We start from the raw sequence: 16,858 nt of genomic DNA, 5'->3' as shown, positions 1-16,858 counted from the left end.
AGAGAGGCGGAAGGTGGATGGAGGAGTGCAGGGAGGCGGAAGGTGGATGGAAATGAGGGAGGTGGATGGAGAGGAGTGCGGAGAGGCGGGAGGTGGACGGAGCAGCGGAGAGGCGGGAGGTGGACGGAGCAGCGGAGAGGCGGGAGGTGGACGGAGCAGCGGAGAGGCGGGAGGTGGACGGAGCAGCGGAGAGGAGGGAGGTGGATGGAACAGCGGGGAAACGGATTGCGCGTGTGCTCCCGGCATTCACCGGGCGAGGAACATGGCGCAGAGTTGCGGGCGTTGCTGAGACCCAGGGATTCCTTGTCAGAGCTGGGCTGGAGCCGGTGGGATCATAATGCAAGTGTGAAATGTGTTAATGTGCGGATGAAAACGTCTGCTCTCTCTATGTATGTGAGGATTTCCGCGGCCACAGTTTTCCCATACACAGACATGTCTTTAGGACTCCCAGTCGGTGAGTGTTTGTGCATCGGCTGCTAGGCCTGGCCTAAAGGAAATGGCGGACTCGCAGCACCGCCTGCCCACAAGCTGTCTTGCTCACAGCACAAAGAGCACGCCAAGGTAAAAGCCTTTAGAATTGAGGCTAAGGTTTGGAGTGCGAGACGATGGATCAGCCTTGGAGGTGGCATCGGTTGGAAGGGGGCGGGACCTCTGTAGTGGGGCTTATGTTTTAAGGGGCAGCACACAAAAGCGTTGGAGGAACTCGCAGCATCTATGGATGGAAGTAGTCGACATCTCAAGATTCATCATCTGGAGTGTCCACTTCATTCCATAGATGCTGAGTTACTCCAGTGCTTTGCGTGTTATTCCAGATTCCGGCATTTGTAGTCCCGCATTGCTGCACAGGTCCAGTTGCTGCTGCAAGCAGTTTATTGTCAACGAGCTCGGACAGCTCCGCCATCCTGTTGCCCGTCTCCTGTCGCGTTCGCCGAGGAATAATTTGCGTTAAATGTTCTAATTTATTCTTTGCAGCAGCTTTGTCGGATTTTTCTGCCCGTGATCTTCGATCAATGTCTTGTTTTTTTCCCTTGCAAGGGGAGTAAAAACTAGACTGTAGGGTGGGGGGGGCATACCCACTTCTGTAAGAAGCATAAAGACACAACACGGGAAAAGTAATAGATATTTTTATTTAAATTGTTAATACCTATATCACTCCCAATCAAGGAAAGAACTTGACGTCCTTGTTCAAAAGGCTGTGATGCCCTATACAAATTTGTATGCATGCAGTTTTATTTGTATGATTCTGAAGGGAAAATGATTGTAGAATAAAAAGAGGGACCGGATGAGGTTGCTGGTTGTATAGTTACCAAGAACTTAAGGATAGCATTTCCATTAAAGAGGAGACAGACGCCCCGCCCCGCCCCGTTTCGTTAGGTCAACAACCAGCTCGTTAATCTCGCTGACGTTTCGGGCTAGAGCGTTGTGAGGCTATTATAAGATCTAAGTTGTCGAGAAATATGGTTGAATAACCGAATATTTATTCCTAATGCAGAACGGAACTTGCTGAATCGATTACCTATCTACTTATTATTCCTTTTTCTCCTGTCTCAGAAAGTTTCCTGATCAGAGTTATAAATTGCTTTAAATTCCCCAAGTTTTGCTTCAGATATGCTGAACTTTATTGATGTCCATATAAATAACATTTGTTGCATAACAATATGCCTGTTGTTGCTATCATTATTAATTTTAGTTCCTCAGGCAAGTTCCTGCATTAATCCATGCTGGCTTTTCTCAGGGAGAAGTTGTCCAGTGTAATATTTCTTTATTTGTTCTTTAATATGGCAAAAAAGCCCTGCTAACATTTTTTATGACTCAATTACAATAGCATATCAGAATTTTAATATTAATCTCTGCATTATCAATCTCAAACTGTATAAATGACAGTTGTTTGGCTGTCAAGCCCACTGTAAATTCACAAAATGTGCCCCACTGTGATTGCTACAATTAATTTCAAGATGACTGCAGGTGAATGGTAGCAGCATTCCCCCCCCAAGAGAGTTCAAAACTGGAGGGCATGGATTTAAAAGGCACCTGAAGGGCAACTATTTCACAGAGGGTGGTGATTATGTGGAATGAGCTGCCAAAAGAAGTGGTTGAGGCAGGTACTATAGTAACATGCAAGAAGCATTTGGATAGGTACATGGTGGGGTGGGACTGAATGTGGGAAATTGTAGCTACCTGGGTGAGCACTATGATCAGCATGGACTCACTGGCCACAATGTTTTCTCTTGTATCGTGGAATTGGTTCAAGCATAAAATGGTTAGAATGAAAAGACAGATTTGTTTCACTATCTCAAATTTTTGAACTAAACTATCCCTTCACTCACTTTTTCCCCAGCCTTCTAGACCTGGTTGCTGCAAGTAGACTGCTTGCAGGTAAGGCTCAATGCAGACAAATTAACACAGTCAGCACCTATTACTGTATATATTAACATAATAAAAATCCATAATGCCAAACAAAATGTGTATTTTAGGGTTTGTTGTGGGAAAAAGGGTGTCGGGGAAGTCAACTTTCAGAATTTGAATAATGTTGTTATGATAGAGAAATGGGCATTGATGTCAATGTCAAGGAAATGTTCTTTTTTTAATCTAGAATTTGAAGCATCGATCATTTCTTTTCCAAAAAAAAGTGAAGTACATTATGTCCATAACCTGCCTAGACACATGCAATATCTCAGAGAGCTTACAAAACTGCTAAGTTTTCTAAATTCCTTATTGAAAATAAGTCACTTACTGCAGAAGTGAAGCCTGCTTTACATTTGTAGGAATAGTATTTATTTGGCCTGAGATAGTTGAGTTCCTGCTCAGTGGTGAATCACAGAATGTTGATGATTGGGCAGATGAATGATGATATTGATGTAAAAATTAGTAAATGTTCACACAGTTGAAGATCATTAACATTTAGCACTTTGATAGGAGACATGTTACTTGCCACTTATCAGTCTGTGTCTGGATATTATTTAGGTCTTCCTTCATATGCTGGTATATTTTGAGAATAGAATATAATGCAATCATGAGTGACTAAAATGGATGGAAGCTCATGAACAAATCGTGCAGTGCTGTCCTAAGGCTGGAATGATTGACTCTAACCATCTCAAATCATCTCTCTCTGTGTAGAGTATTACTCCAATTATCAACTATTTCATTCATTGGTGTTACACAAAGTAGTGTGCCTGATGTTACAGGTACTTGTCTGAAATTCAGTACCCTGATCTGCATTAGGACTAAAGGCTGATTTATACTTGTGCGTCAAATGGACACCGTAGCCTACGCAAATGGCTTGCGTGCGTTGTGAGCATTTATACGTGTGCATTGGTGTGTCTGCATTGCTCTGCAATTCGGGCGCGTCACGCATGTGCACACACCTGCCCACGCAAGGCTTCATGGTCATGGTACTCTTTCTCAGGGTAAACAAGTTTAAAGCGAGTATCTTTATTCATAAAAGTGAAATGTGCCCTCCATAATTTCGGAGGTCTGTAAAGCTTTATGGAAAGCATTGCAGCCAGAGTTCCTTCCCTGCCCTTCAGTTGGCCAATAGGAAGCTATTGCAGCGCAGGAGGAAATGCGATGCTACCAAGCAGACCAATCACAGCTGTTGCGGTCTGTGTTGCTGCGACGTGTGAGTTACATTTTGGGAGAGGTGTGCGTCAGGCTCTAAAAGTGCATTTAGAGACTGAGGGAAAGCTAAAGCATGGGAAAATCAATGAGTTTATTTGTTCAAAATGCATCAATGTGTGAATTTGTGTATGTCTACATTTAACTAGTGTCTAATTGAAATGTCTTGAGCATTTTTGCGTTTGGACCTAGTGTGCTGTCAAGTCCATCTGGTAGGAACTCTGCAAAATTGAAACTATTCAAAAACGACTATGCTCTAGTTCTAATTTTAACAAAATCCTTGGACCAGGGTGCCAGAACCTAGTGATCCTGAAATCCAACTGAAATTGAATAAGCAGATCATAGAGGGTGTTGGAGAATGCTGTGGTCAATTTAAAACTGAAGACAATTCAATGAGAGGTAGTGACTATGATGATCAGATTAGGTGTATTAACTTTGGTCAGGGACACCATGGTACAGCGCAGCTCAGTTCCAAAACCATTTTGAAGGAGTTTATATATATTCTCCCTGTGACCACGCCAGTTTCCTTTAGCCGTTTTAGTTTTCTCCTCCAGTCCAGTTAGGACAATTTACAATGACCAATTATCCTGTGATTAGGCTAGTGTTAATAAATAGGTGGGTATAATTCAATTAAGATTTGGGTAATATTTTGTAAAAACTATCAAAGCTATTAGAATTAGAACCCGAGGATAAACATTGATTTAAATCAGCAAGGAAGATTAGTGTTTGAGAAAGCAAAACAGGCATGTAAAGTGATTTGAAGGTGGTTGAAAATTAAAGATTAATACATTAAAGGAATTGAGGAAAGGAGAGATGAACAATGTTTCTAAGAAAGGAATTTTTGGTGGTGACTGAGTTAGAGGTTTAGGTAGCTGAAAGAATAGCAAATTTCACAACCTATGTCAGTGATAATCAAGTCTGATTCTGAAGCATACAAATCAGGAACCCGAGTTGGGTTTTGCAACTAATACCACCATTCAGTCCCTGGATTTTGTAGGCTTCTGCCTTAAGAATAGCCAGTAGCTGCACCTACACTGCCTTTGAGCCAACTTCCTTAAAGATACCCTCTCTTCCCCCACCAAAAAATGCCACTTAGTTGAACATTGTTTTAAAAATACAGGAGCACATAGATTGTGTTTCCTCCATATCCAGTATGGACTACACCTCTAGTTTCTCCTTCCCTCAGAAGTGCTTTATGCAAATAAAGCATGAGTGATTTTATAATGTAATAGAACCTTCCTTACATCTAGAGTTTTAAAACTGATGCATCAACTGTCTCACTATTCACTTAAGTCCCCAGGGATGAAGGGCCTCAGCAGTGACTCACCAGGCCCCCAGTTTCAATACTTTGGTAAGATGATTGTAATTTTCAGTCCTTCCGCATCCCACATCTTATCTTTGAAAACCAAAGCAAAATGCTCAATTCATTCTGCCAACTTTTTCTAATCATAGCTTTCCTGGCTCCAACTCCAAAAAACTGGAGTACAAGATAAATATAGTCAAAAAGTCTTTCATGCAGTTTTTGCTGGTTATTCCGTTTAGCCCCTCCTTTCCATCCAGCATTTAAAGAATCCCCTTGCATGCTGCATCTCCCTTTAGCTCCATTTTCACACTCTTACAATTGCCCTCAAGTCTAAAATACTAATCTTAAACCTATTCTTCTCCCTCAAAGACAACATTCAAATGAGGCTATTTAATCTTACAGGTCTTAGTATTTCCTTTAATTAGCTGTGACATATGCTGTTCTAATAAAATATCAAGAATCAAACACCATCCAGATACCTTTGCTCATTTTTAATCTTGAGATTGAAACTATCCACTGATTAATACCACACCTTTCTAACAAACTTCCATAATTTTATACTGTCCTACACAGTTACTCTTAGAAACCTGTATATGACCACATGCCATCTGGATTTAAGGAAAAGACTTCAGCATCCGAATTTCAGCATTTGCTATCCCTCTGTTGCATGAAGATCATCAAGAGCTACTGCTTCCTGCTTGTTCCATCTTCTGCATAGCTAGTCACCTTTTTTAACATTACACATGGGACAGGGCAAATAATGTAGATGTACCTTTATTTAAAATAAACATAGCAGCTTAAAGTTCATAAACATTTCATAAATCAATCTATGACCTCACTGTTTATTTTAGAGAGCCACCCTCCTTAGCAGCATTCAGGATTACTCAAAGTACTCCTTATTTGGTTGGAGTTTTTGGCTATAACAGGTATAAAAATGTGTATTAAAAACAAGTAGATACTTTTAACATCCAGAATTAAGTGACAATGCCATCAGAAGAATGCAAGTAAAATTCCTGGCTGTCGTCAGCATTCAATATTACACAAATCAAGTCCCATCTTCTCTGCATCAAGCTGTATTCAGATTTCCAGCAAGGAAAAATTCACCCACTAAACCATAGTTGCAATTTGATTTCACAAGGACTCACACCAGTTGTTTTGTTTCTTGCTGCTTTGTGGTGGAGTTAAAATTCCAGAAGGTAGAGGTGAGCTTTGTTCCAATAGCAGTGCTTGTTTAGAGTGAGCTTTATCCTTAAAAAAAAGGCAACAAAAAAAATGATAAAAATGCAACAAAAACAGTGTTGCCTGAAGGAAAGTTTACTTTAAAGATCTAAATTTATTGCATTTGATGGCCTGCCGAAATGGGTACATGTCAGGTGTTCAACAACTCCCTGCTTTTGATAATACTTTAGAAATACTCAATGTAGTCAGTATTGTAATGCAAGCAACAAACAACTCATTAGCAAATAGTAGGATCCAAAATTTACAGGTAAATTTGTGATATTCAGATCTATCACACATCTTCTCTTCAACGTAATGGTGGTTTAAACATCCATGAGTACATGTATCATTTCGGCCAAGCTCACTGAAAAGTTCTTCCAGGCTACCATTTTAGTTACTGACTGGCTTTTATTCTTGGCTCACTTCAGAACAAAACCTAGACAGGAATTACCCAACACTTATCTCAACATTTGAATTACACATTTGTTCAGAACAGAATTAAAGATCTAGTTAATTGAAAATTACAGGACAAGCAAATAGAGTTCCAAGAAAAACTTTGTGAACCCTTTGCAATGACCTGTTTTCTGCATTACTCACTCAGTGGTCTGATCTTCATCCAAGTCACAATAATTGACAAACAATATGTCTAAACTAACACTCAGACTGATTGCTTAAATGGTGTACTCAGTATTGGCAAGGTACAATTGCTTAAGTTCAAAGAAGTATGTGAACCTCTGGGATAATGCCTTCTACAAAAGTGATCTGTGTGTTCCAGTCAATGAGATGAGATTTGAGGTGTGGGTTGTAGCGGTCTGCTGCCCTATTGACGAAAGTCAGATTACTGACAGAGCCTGCTCTTCTCAAGAGATCCATTTATGTGCACCAAGCCTCATTCAAAACAACCTTCAGGAGGACCTTAGAACTGAAGAGATGCATGAAGCTGGAACAGGCTCCAAAGGCATTTCTAAGACCAGAGTGTTCTGTCTACACTAAAGATAAATTGTCTACAAATGGAGAAAATTCAGTCCTGTTGCTTCTCTCCCTAGGAGTGGGCATCCTGCAAAGATCACATCAAGAGCACAACGTGCAATGTTGATGGAGGTGAAAAAGAACCCAAGGGTAACAGCAAAGGGCCTGTAGAAATCTCTAGAAGTTGCTACAGTCTCTGTTCATGTGTCCACTGTAAGAGAAACACTGAACAAGAATGATATGGAATGACACCATGGAGGAAACGATTGTTCTCAAAAAAAACAACGAACAAATATTGCTGCTTGTTAAACTTTTACAAACTTGAAACTTTTTGGCAGTAGTGCACACCACTATGTTAAGAGTGCACTATGTTAACCTCATTCATGTGTTCACTACAAGAAAAACACTGAACAAGAATGGTGTTCATGGAAGGACACCATGGAGGAAACCACTGCTCTCCAAAAATAAATTGCTGCACATCTCATGTTTGCAAAAGACTACCTAGATGTTCTACAATGCTTCTGGGACAATATTTTATGGGCAGATAAGATAAAAGTTGAACTTTTTGGCTGAAATGCACACCACCATGTTTGGAGGGAAAAGGGCACCGCACACTAACACCAAAATCTCATCCTGACTGTGAAGCATGGTGGAAGGAGCATCATTGTTTGGGACTGCTTTGCTGCCTCAGGGTCTGGACAACTTACTGTCATTGAGGGGAAAAAAATGAATTCAAAATTGTAACAAGACATTTCAGGAGAATGTCAGGGTAGTAGTCTGTCACCTGAAGTTGGATGATGCAACAAGAAGATGATCTGAAACACGAGTAAATCAACGACAGTTTAAACAATGGTTTAAAAAGAAAGTGCGTTTTGAAATGGCCAAGTCAGAGTCCAGACCTTAACCCAAATGAAATGCTGTGGCTTGACCTGAAGAGGGCTGTTCATGCAAGGTATCCCAGAAATATTGATGACCAAAACAATTTTGTATGGAGCAATGGTCTGAACTTTCTCCTTGCCATTGTGCAAGTCTGAGCAGAAGCTACATGAAATGTTTGGTGGAGGTTATTGCTGCTAAAGGAGGTTCTACCAGTTTTAAATACAAGGGTTCACAATTTTTCCAGCCCAGACCGAATGATGAAACAGTGTTCAGTAAGGATATGGAAAGTACAATTGTTTTGTTTCATTAGTTTGAATGAGATTGTGTGTCTTACTGTGACTTAGATGAAGGCCAGATCACATTTTAAGTGTAATTAATGCAGAAAACCAGGTAATTGCAAAGGGTTTACAATTTTCTTGCAATTGTGAATGCACTATTCCTTCTCCCCCCACCACAGTGTACTAATGGTACAGATCAAAGTCAAAATGCCTGGTCCTGTGCATACAAAATAAAACTTACCAATAACGATAAATTGTTGGAGTGTATCTGTATGTTGTGCATATCCTCAGAACAGACACCTTTCAAGTTCTTCATTGTTATGTTTCCTGCTTCCCTCAAGGCCATGGTGAATGGAATCATCCATCTTACACATCCTTCTATTTCACTCCACTCAAAACCTATGCATTAAATGGTTGTTAATAATTAAGTTTACATGTGGACCATCGGACCACCGTGTACACAACCAGAAATGTCACTGTACCTGATGCTTTGTGAACTAGGTCACAGGAAGAAAAGTAATACAAAGCTGAAGCTGCTACAACTCCATACGTGAACTCCAAACATTTGAGATCCAAAATACAGAGATCCAATAGCTATTGAGAGAGCAAAAAGTTTGGCTGTTATCAAGTTCAAGCATACATGAATACCTATGAATAGAGTCAAACAAAACAGAGTCACACACAGCACATAAGACAGCTGTAAAATACAGTCAGTCCAAATCCCTGAGTCCATGAATGTTGTAATGTGCAGACAAACTACATCCTGCCCTCTGCTAAGTGAGCACAGGACAGCATGGACTCCAACGTGTATGTCACACTGCCGCTGGTGGAGCGCACCAACTTCAAAGCCTCTGTCTTGGCCAGCTGCAAACAGGTGACAGTGTATCTAAGACTGAGGCCACAGCTCCCCAGCCATTTGCCAATAAACCAGTGAATTGATGTGCAGCATTTCACATTAATAAGTGTCCAACAGGGTCTTGCATCACAAGAAAAGCAACTAGGATGATCACCCGCAGTTAGATTGCACATCCTCTCCAATGCCTCTGATGCAGGCAGCAGCACAATCCGCACCTTAAGTTCCTCTGACAAGGAGCAACTCACTGATGGAGTAGACCCACACTATTTACATTCTGAATGTCTTGTGATCGTAAATAAAAGTGTGCCACCATTTTACCATTACACAAACTTAAAGCAGTAGAGGTTGACTATTTTGTATTCATCCTTCTACCCTGACTCCCATACATCTAGTATATTGAAGAGTTTAATCAAATTGTTCTTGTCCATAGAATCAACATGCATATTTGACTTAGTATTTTCTGTAATCAGGAACAACTTTGAATGATGCTCCCCACCCCCCCCCCCAACCGTTTCTCCAATTCTGGAGAAAGCCAGCATCTGATTATATTTTTAAATGTATATTGAGAATAGTATTGTCATTAACACGAGATTCTGCAGATACTGGAAACCTTCACTAACATATAATGCTGGAGCAACTCAGCAAGTCAGGCAGCATCTATGGAGGGAAATAGTTGGTGTTTTGTGCCAAACACTTCAGAAAAAAAGGTAAGAGCCAGAATAACGAAAGGGTAGGGGAAGGAAGACAAGTGGGTTTGTGATGGGTAAAAATCAGGTTGAGGGGGAAGGTGGGTGGGGGAGCGAGAATGAAATAAGCTGGGAGGGGCTAGGGGGCTGAGGAAGGAATCTGATCGAGGATAGCAGACTATGAAAGGAAATGGGGAGGAGAAACAGGAGGGAGGTTATGGGAAGACAAGGAGAAGTGAACTGGTGAGGAGATAAACAGAATAGGGAATGGAAAAAGGGGAGGGAGGGAGGAGAAATTATTATAGGTTAAAGGATTTAATGTTCCTGCCGTCAGGTTGGAGGCTACCCAGATGGAATGAGGTTTTGCTTGCCATTCCAAGTTTGAAGTTGGCATGGTAGTAAAGGAGACCATGTTTACACATCAGTATGGGAAGTCAAATTGAAATGGGTGGCCATTGTGAGATTGTGCCTTTTGCAGCAGACAGCTAAGGTGCTTGACAAACAAAAGTGTGTTCAGCTCACTGATGTACAGGCTGCTGTAGGAGCACTGGATGCAATAGATGAGCCCGACTGACTCACAGGTGAAGGGTTGCGTCACCTGAGGGTGATCGAAGTGAGAGAACATGTGAAGTCAGATGTAGGTTGTCAGGAGCTAAACCTTGCGGCGGGGGGGGGGGGGTGCAGAAAGCAAAATTAAGTCGAACAATGTGGACATGAGTTCAGTAGCGTAGGACCGGGCAGAAACAATACCCGTATGGGGAAGTTAGGTATATAAATCTTGGTAGGAGGTAGAAACCAATGGAGGGGTGGAGGTTGGTAGCAGTGGATTGGAGATTGGTCAGTTTTCATTTGTATATTTGGAGCAAAGCTGTTCAGTGTTCAAAACAGAGCTTGAGCCAGACAGTTAAACAGCAATTTCCTTCAACTTGTCATATCATAACCCCAAAAATGTTGAAGTTGCACTGTAATATATTAAGCACAGATATCAAACTGAGGGACATTTAAAAGCATAATTACCATCCTGATTTGTTAATAGCAGCTAAAATAATTGATTAAAAATGGGTTTACCTCCATTACTTGAACAAATATTTCCTGGGGGTATTGTGGAATCAGTACTTCGTACTTTTCTTTGAAATAAGCAACTTGCATGTAGATATTGAGCCAAGACACAATGGTTACAGGACACAAACTCCATTTCAGAGCCTAGAATAATTTAAAAATAGTGGATAATTTGCTACATAGAATTGAGCTGAATTAATAGCATTTGCAAATATTTCAGAACAATGGTGATATGTTTCAGATGTTATTCCATTCAAGGTGGAGCAAAAATGGCTTATTTTAATATAGCCATCGTGTATATTAGCCATTATTGGAAATACTTAAAATTAAAGTACCTTCAAAATAACAAGTTCCATATTGAGAATTTCTTCTTCTGTGCAAGCCCCATCAGTAACAAAGGCAAACTGATGCAACTTTGGTGGGTATATTTCCTGCAAAATGTTAGAGAATTAAGTGTCCTGTTGCTAAATGGAAAAAATACTCAATTCTTAGATTGTTTGTAAATGTTACCATACCTCCAGCTTTGCAGCAATAAATAAAGATGAAATACCAATAAGCTGCAATCGTGTCTTTACAATGTTGTTCTGTGTTGCCATAAATCTATCAAAGTAGTCCTGGGCTAAATAAAATGTTTCTCTGTGTAGCTTGTAGGCTTCGCAAACCTTTACAATAGTTTAAAAATTCAAAATTAATAGATAGCAAGTTTTTCAATGACAAATTCCTATTTGTAATATTTGTACAATTATCATTGCAAAGAACATAAATACCATTCCTGCAGTGCACAATTGCTGCACACTTATACAGTTATCACTAGATTATCAACCAAAAACATTAACTCTCCACATTTCTCAGTATTCATCCTTTTCCAGATTTCTTGCCTCTTGCAGCATCTTGTTTGGCAGATTGAACTAGTTCTTTAATTAATGTTGCAACTGTACTTCATAGATTATTCAAACACTTTGACTTGGACCCATTCCCTGTGGTTCAAAATCCTGATGACCAAATGCTGTAATAAGGAGTGGAGCAACTCATTGATAACTTTGCCAGTACTCAGAATTAATAAACAATGGTTTTAGATTTTGAATTTTTTAAAAATCACTTATTGGTTTAATAATTAAGTCTAACCAGAATAATTAATGCTCCAAGTGGTGCCTTACCTCCATTAACCAGTCCAAAAGAATAGCCCTCATCTTCGGTTGCAAGAGAGGATGTTTTTGTAAAACATCTTTGTCTCTCAAATACATCTGTTCTTTTTTCAGAAGAATATTCCATACCTCATCTCTATTTGCCCAGCTGTTAACATTTTTAAAAATAAGATTGTGTAAATACATTATCTGGCCATTATTCAAGTTGCCAGTCTCATTGGAATGAGAATTTAAGGTACACAAATCTATGGTACAAGTGAATAAACTTACCAGAAGACAGGTAATGGTGAAGCTCTAGTTGGGGTGGCTAAGACATTTTTGAACTTGCACTGTATATTACTTGTGGAATATGATGTTATCATGCCATCTGAATTTTTGTGTGACAATGAAGTGAATCTGGAAGGACTTGCACAGTTGGTTTTAATATTCCAGCAATCCTGCAATTAAAGTGAATTTTACAGATGCATAACACTTTCCAAGATTTAGCATGTACTTAGCTCATGATGGCAAAGTCTAGAGCTAGCATAGCAATGTTGCTTGGATCGTCTTCCCCAAATTTTAATATCACCTTCCCCCATACATCATTCTGGATACTACACCTGTTCCTGTCATGGGATTGAAATGGTTAAGTGATTTTACAAGCTTCCATTCTGATAATAATAGAGAGTTTTGACAGCTTCTCAAACTGCACTGACAAAATGCACCTGATTACTGGATTGATTAATTGTGATGAATTGCAATTCTGGAAAAAAAAGTCACTCGAGTGTTCAGATTCCACCATGGCAACTGAAGAACTTAACTTCTTCCAAATTTAATAAACTACTAATATCAACAAAAGGGGACCATCAAACTGTTGTATTGTCATTAAAGCACAACCACTTTGTTATTTGGTAAAGGAGCTTTGCTTTTAAAAAATGTTAAATGAATATGGAGAAAAGGCTAGTGTGGATCAAGATCCAAGATCAGTCATGATTTTGCCAAGTAGCAGAATAAACTCTTACTCAAATTTGTTACTCCAATGTCTGAAGTCAAATGGCTGTAAGACAACACCACCAAACAAATATCTAGGTACTAAACTTCAATAGTTCAATCACCTGTCAAAAATCATCTTCAAACATTTGGAGGTATACCCAGAGTCATCTTCACCACTAGCACATTATAGGTGAACTGAATTACTCAAGTATCAGGGGAACTTGTACAAGTAACCATTATTAAGCCATCCCAACTGGGAGACACCAATGTATGGGGAGAAGAGCGGGCCAGCAATCACATTTTTCGTGTTCTGTCCAACTAGTCTTTCTGCCACCTGCATGGCACAGTAGTTTGCAGTGCCATTACAAACTCAAAATACCCTGCTGGATTGTACACCATCTGCCACAGAAATATTTCTGTAATCCCTCAGTTTTAAGCACACCATAGCTAAAACATTAAAAACTTCACAGGAGGAGAGTAATGAAAAAAAATGCTATGAAATCCCCAGCACCAAGTTTGCTCTCCCAAATCATGTACAACCTTGACTTGGAACAATCCTTCCAAATCTTGAAAATGCCACTTTATGGACAGCAGCATTTCACTATCACCTTATGGAAGGGATTTTAAACTTTAATGCCTTAGACCCCTACCATTAATAGAGTGGTCCATGGACACCAGGTTAGGAACCTTTACCTTAGGGCAATTAAGGATGGGCATTAGTTGGCCTTACTAATGATGCCTATTTTCACCAAGTCAGAACTGTTTCTGGCATCTAAAATGTGAAGAGAATAGGTAATGATGTTCCTACAATCAGTATCTGTAGCAGGAAAAGGATAGCATTGAATCAAACTTATTATATTACAATACTCAAATTGAGAGATCATCCTGCAAATATGCATGAGCACTCTAATAACAAACTGATCGCTAACCTATATTCTTTAAGCAATGCCCTCAAGAAAATGAGAGAAAAGATGTTAAAATTACACTTAAATAGGCAAGGCACTACATGATAAAGAGATTAAGCTGTATTTGATCCACGATTTCTACAAATGGAAAGGTACTTTGGTCATTGTCATTACAAAATGTTGATTCAATGTTTAAATTTTGTTACAGGTCAGAAAATAGCTGGTCTGCACTGCAAACTAAGCTTTGTGTAATCCAAAATGCACAAAAGTAAAACTAAACACCAGGATACTGATTGAGACACATATCTGGAGGGGAAAAATACATCTTACTAGTTACACAAGGGTCTCTAAAGCAGCACACACCACAAAATCCTGGTGACCAGTCCTTTAGAAATTGTAGAAAATCAAAAAAAATGTGCAAGACAATCTGGAAGGTTGGGCTGAAAGACTGCAGAGTAGGAATAAAAGAAATGTCAGCTGCATACATATGAAACCCAATGCTTTTTCAAATGCTATAATCAACCATGTGGTAGAAATAAGATTAGATACCCAGAGGAAGTGAAACTACTGCAGGTGATTTTCTGATCACAACTTCACATGCTGAACTGATCAACTGCATTGAAGGCTGTGTGTAGATAAATTTTTAAAATATTTATCACAGACAAAAGGGAAGAAAGAATCACGTTCATGTCTGAGAACTGCCATTTTGATACTTTGATGGTGTTAGACTGTAGCAAGCAAAGAATTCTCCCTGTGAGTTTCCTCTCACAGACCAAAGAGGTAGAGGCTAGTCATTGTAAATTGTCCAGAAATATGGCCAGTGTTAAATAGGTTAGTTGCTGGGCTTGTGGGCCAGAAGGGTCTGTTCGTGCTCTCTCACTAAATAAATAAAATTGGCAAGAGCCAGATTTAATTTTGGATGGGCAAGAGACTTAAAGCAGGATAGGAATTTACAGTTATATCATGGTCGATTCGAAAGTCGAAATTAAAACTAAAGATCCAGTCAGCAATGTCAGCTGACACTGGCTTCTGAAAAGCCAAGCTGAACTCGAGTTGGGTCTCAGAAGTGGCTACAATCCAAACAGAAATTGCTCAAAAATAGACTGTTTATTGATTTAAGTTCAAGTGATATAAAACCCAGTGAGTTGTGAAGAACATGGTTTTCAAGGGTTTGCAGTTAGCTTGGTGACCAGGTGAAGGTTCAAATCAGAAGTTAATCGGTGCTGCAAACAAAGGAAAAGAAGATGATCTAGAAATTCAGCACAATATTTAGACAGACCAAAATTATATAATCAAGGCGGAAGGGTTGGTGTTTGACCAGTTACTGCGACCTAGAGGTCTGGTAGGATAAACTAGCAAATAGAGTATAGCGCAATTATACTTATTCTCACTAGATGGCAGCAACAGTAAACAGTGGATGGCTTGAAGGGCCTTTAAGATGTCAAGTTGCAGAATTTGCTAAAAGGAAGCCTCATTTTGGACTGGTCAAAGGAAAGCCAATGTATAATTAAAGATTGGAACATTTATGAACCATAAAGGTTGAAAAATGAAAGAACTGCGAATGAGATTTAACTTTGTATGGAATACTTTAAATAGAATTTTACATTAGATATGGGATAATGGTGGATCATTTTGTCAGTGGGCCCACAAGCAACTATAAAATGCAACCAACTCTAGAATAAAGATCCTATTGAATCTGTACTCACATGCACATGAAAGTTAGGCTAAATACTACAATAATATTCCGATACTGCCTTCTCCCTCCTTATGAGAGGGGTTTAATGAAACTTTAGCATTTCCACCGAGAGAAATTGGTAATTCAGCGTAGAGAGACCGAATCCAATATGCCATTACCTTATCTTTAAACGTGTTCGTTGCCAGTTCTTCGGTAACTTCATCAAAATCTTGTAAACACTACGATTTTAAAAAAATGATTACCAAATCTAGTTTTAGGCAACGTGTTAACACAATAGCACATTTACGTGCGGTCAAACTCACAATAGCAACATCTGCTTTTCGCTTTCTGGATCGCAGAACTTCACTTGTTTTTTCGGTCTTTGTTGAATGTTCTTCTATTCTATCACTGAGAGGAGGGAAAGAAAAAAGACTTAAACGTGGCGAGTAACATCACAGATTAGGCCTCTGACGATAGGCATGGCAATCATTTAGGACACGCAGGCAGATTAAAAGGTACCTTTTCTTGGGCATCTTCGGAGCGGGATGTGTGGGTGAAAGTTATCCTGTAATTGGGAGAGAACAGGGCCACAGTGAGTTATGTTGCTCATTAACTTGGCCGCAGTTTAGGGGCTTGAAATGGAGATGGGAGGCGCGGGGTGGGGATGGGCTCCACCACCCAGCCCAGTCACACTACTGATATCGGGAGAAGGGGCCGCTCTGGCCACACATCCGAAGATGGCTACCGGCACCCTCACCTCTCCCACCGCATCCCCCCTCACTAACGTACCGGGAACAGACGGGGCCAGCTGCAGCTGACGAAGCGGCAATCCGACAGCCAGCTCAGTGACCGATGCTGCTGCCGACGGCCACTGTCCGTACTATATACCAGTGACCCCCCCTGGCCGGGACTCCTCCACCTTCGCCGGCTGCTACCGCGGAAAAAAAATCCCGGCAGATATGCTTCAGTGCGCATGCGCCGATCCCTTTAAATCGCTGGCGGGAGAGAGGAGCGCGCGCTGTCCACCGGAGGAAATGATCATTAGGCCCCGCCCCTCCACTCCCCAAGCCCCACCCCCTCCGCGCACTCTAGGCTCCGCCTCCTTAGCGGCTCACCTAATTCACTTCCCGGTTAGCGGGGGTGCCGCCGGCTGGGGTCTGTATCCCGGAGCCGGGCCACTATGCGGCTCCGGCAGCTGTGGGGTTCGGTGCGCTGTGCGGTACTGGGAATGGTGCATCTGCAAGCGCTGCCAGGTGAGCCCGATCCCGAGGTGCCGGCGGCCTCCTTTCCGCTAGTGG

The 16,858-nt window shown here is 40.6% G+C and overlaps 2 protein-coding genes across 6 annotated transcripts in view; one reads left to right on the top strand and one right to left on the bottom strand.

Moving 5' to 3' along the window:
• Positions 1 to 229: 229 nt before the first annotated feature.
• The window catches only part of zgc:162297 (uncharacterized protein LOC555865 homolog), a 34,966-nt gene continuing 18,337 nt past the window's right edge, over positions 230 to 16,858 (top strand). The window contains exons 1-2 of one of the 3 annotated variants that reach the window (XM_063066959.1): positions 230 to 454; positions 2,339 to 2,376. Coding sequence is in view for 2 of the 3 variants with exons in the window: in XM_063066956.1 (XP_062923026.1) it covers positions 497 to 561; positions 2,339 to 2,376 (103 nt within the window). In the remaining variant the exon portion in view is untranslated. Of the gene's footprint in view, positions 562 to 2,338; positions 2,377 to 16,678; positions 16,814 to 16,858 lie in introns of those variants that run through there. The other 2 variants (XM_063066956.1, XM_063066958.1) reach the window with 2 other exon arrangements.
• Positions 5,070 to 16,807, bottom strand: ccne1 (cyclin E1). 3 transcript variants are annotated; one of them, XM_063066953.1, is made up of 12 exons: positions 16,350 to 16,654; positions 16,080 to 16,125; positions 15,884 to 15,968; positions 15,740 to 15,799; positions 12,279 to 12,445; positions 12,021 to 12,156; positions 11,379 to 11,525; positions 11,199 to 11,294; positions 10,873 to 11,007; positions 8,745 to 8,856; positions 8,504 to 8,661; positions 5,073 to 6,166 (listed from the first exon to the last, which is right to left on the bottom strand). In XM_063066953.1, the coding sequence occupies exons 2-12, from the start codon at positions 16,091 to 16,093 to the stop codon at positions 6,050 to 6,052; spliced, it is 1,227 nt and encodes a 408-aa protein (XP_062923023.1). In that variant the 5' UTR covers positions 16,094 to 16,125; positions 16,350 to 16,654; the 3' UTR covers positions 5,073 to 6,049. The 3 variants fall into 3 exon arrangements, with proteins under 3 accessions (XP_062923025.1, XP_062923023.1, XP_062923024.1); XM_063066954.1 differs by lacking the exon at positions 16,350 to 16,654 and adding an exon at positions 16,676 to 16,807 and having other exon boundaries at positions 5,493 to 6,166; XM_063066955.1 differs by lacking the exon at positions 15,740 to 15,799 and having other exon boundaries at positions 5,070 to 6,166.

The sequence above is a fragment of the Mobula hypostoma genome, chromosome 14 (assembly GCF_963921235.1).
Source record: "Mobula hypostoma chromosome 14, sMobHyp1.1, whole genome shotgun sequence".
NCBI classification, from domain to species: domain Eukaryota; kingdom Metazoa; phylum Chordata; class Chondrichthyes; order Myliobatiformes; family Myliobatidae; genus Mobula; species Mobula hypostoma.
This window is presented reverse-complemented; position numbering and strand designations above follow the sequence as displayed.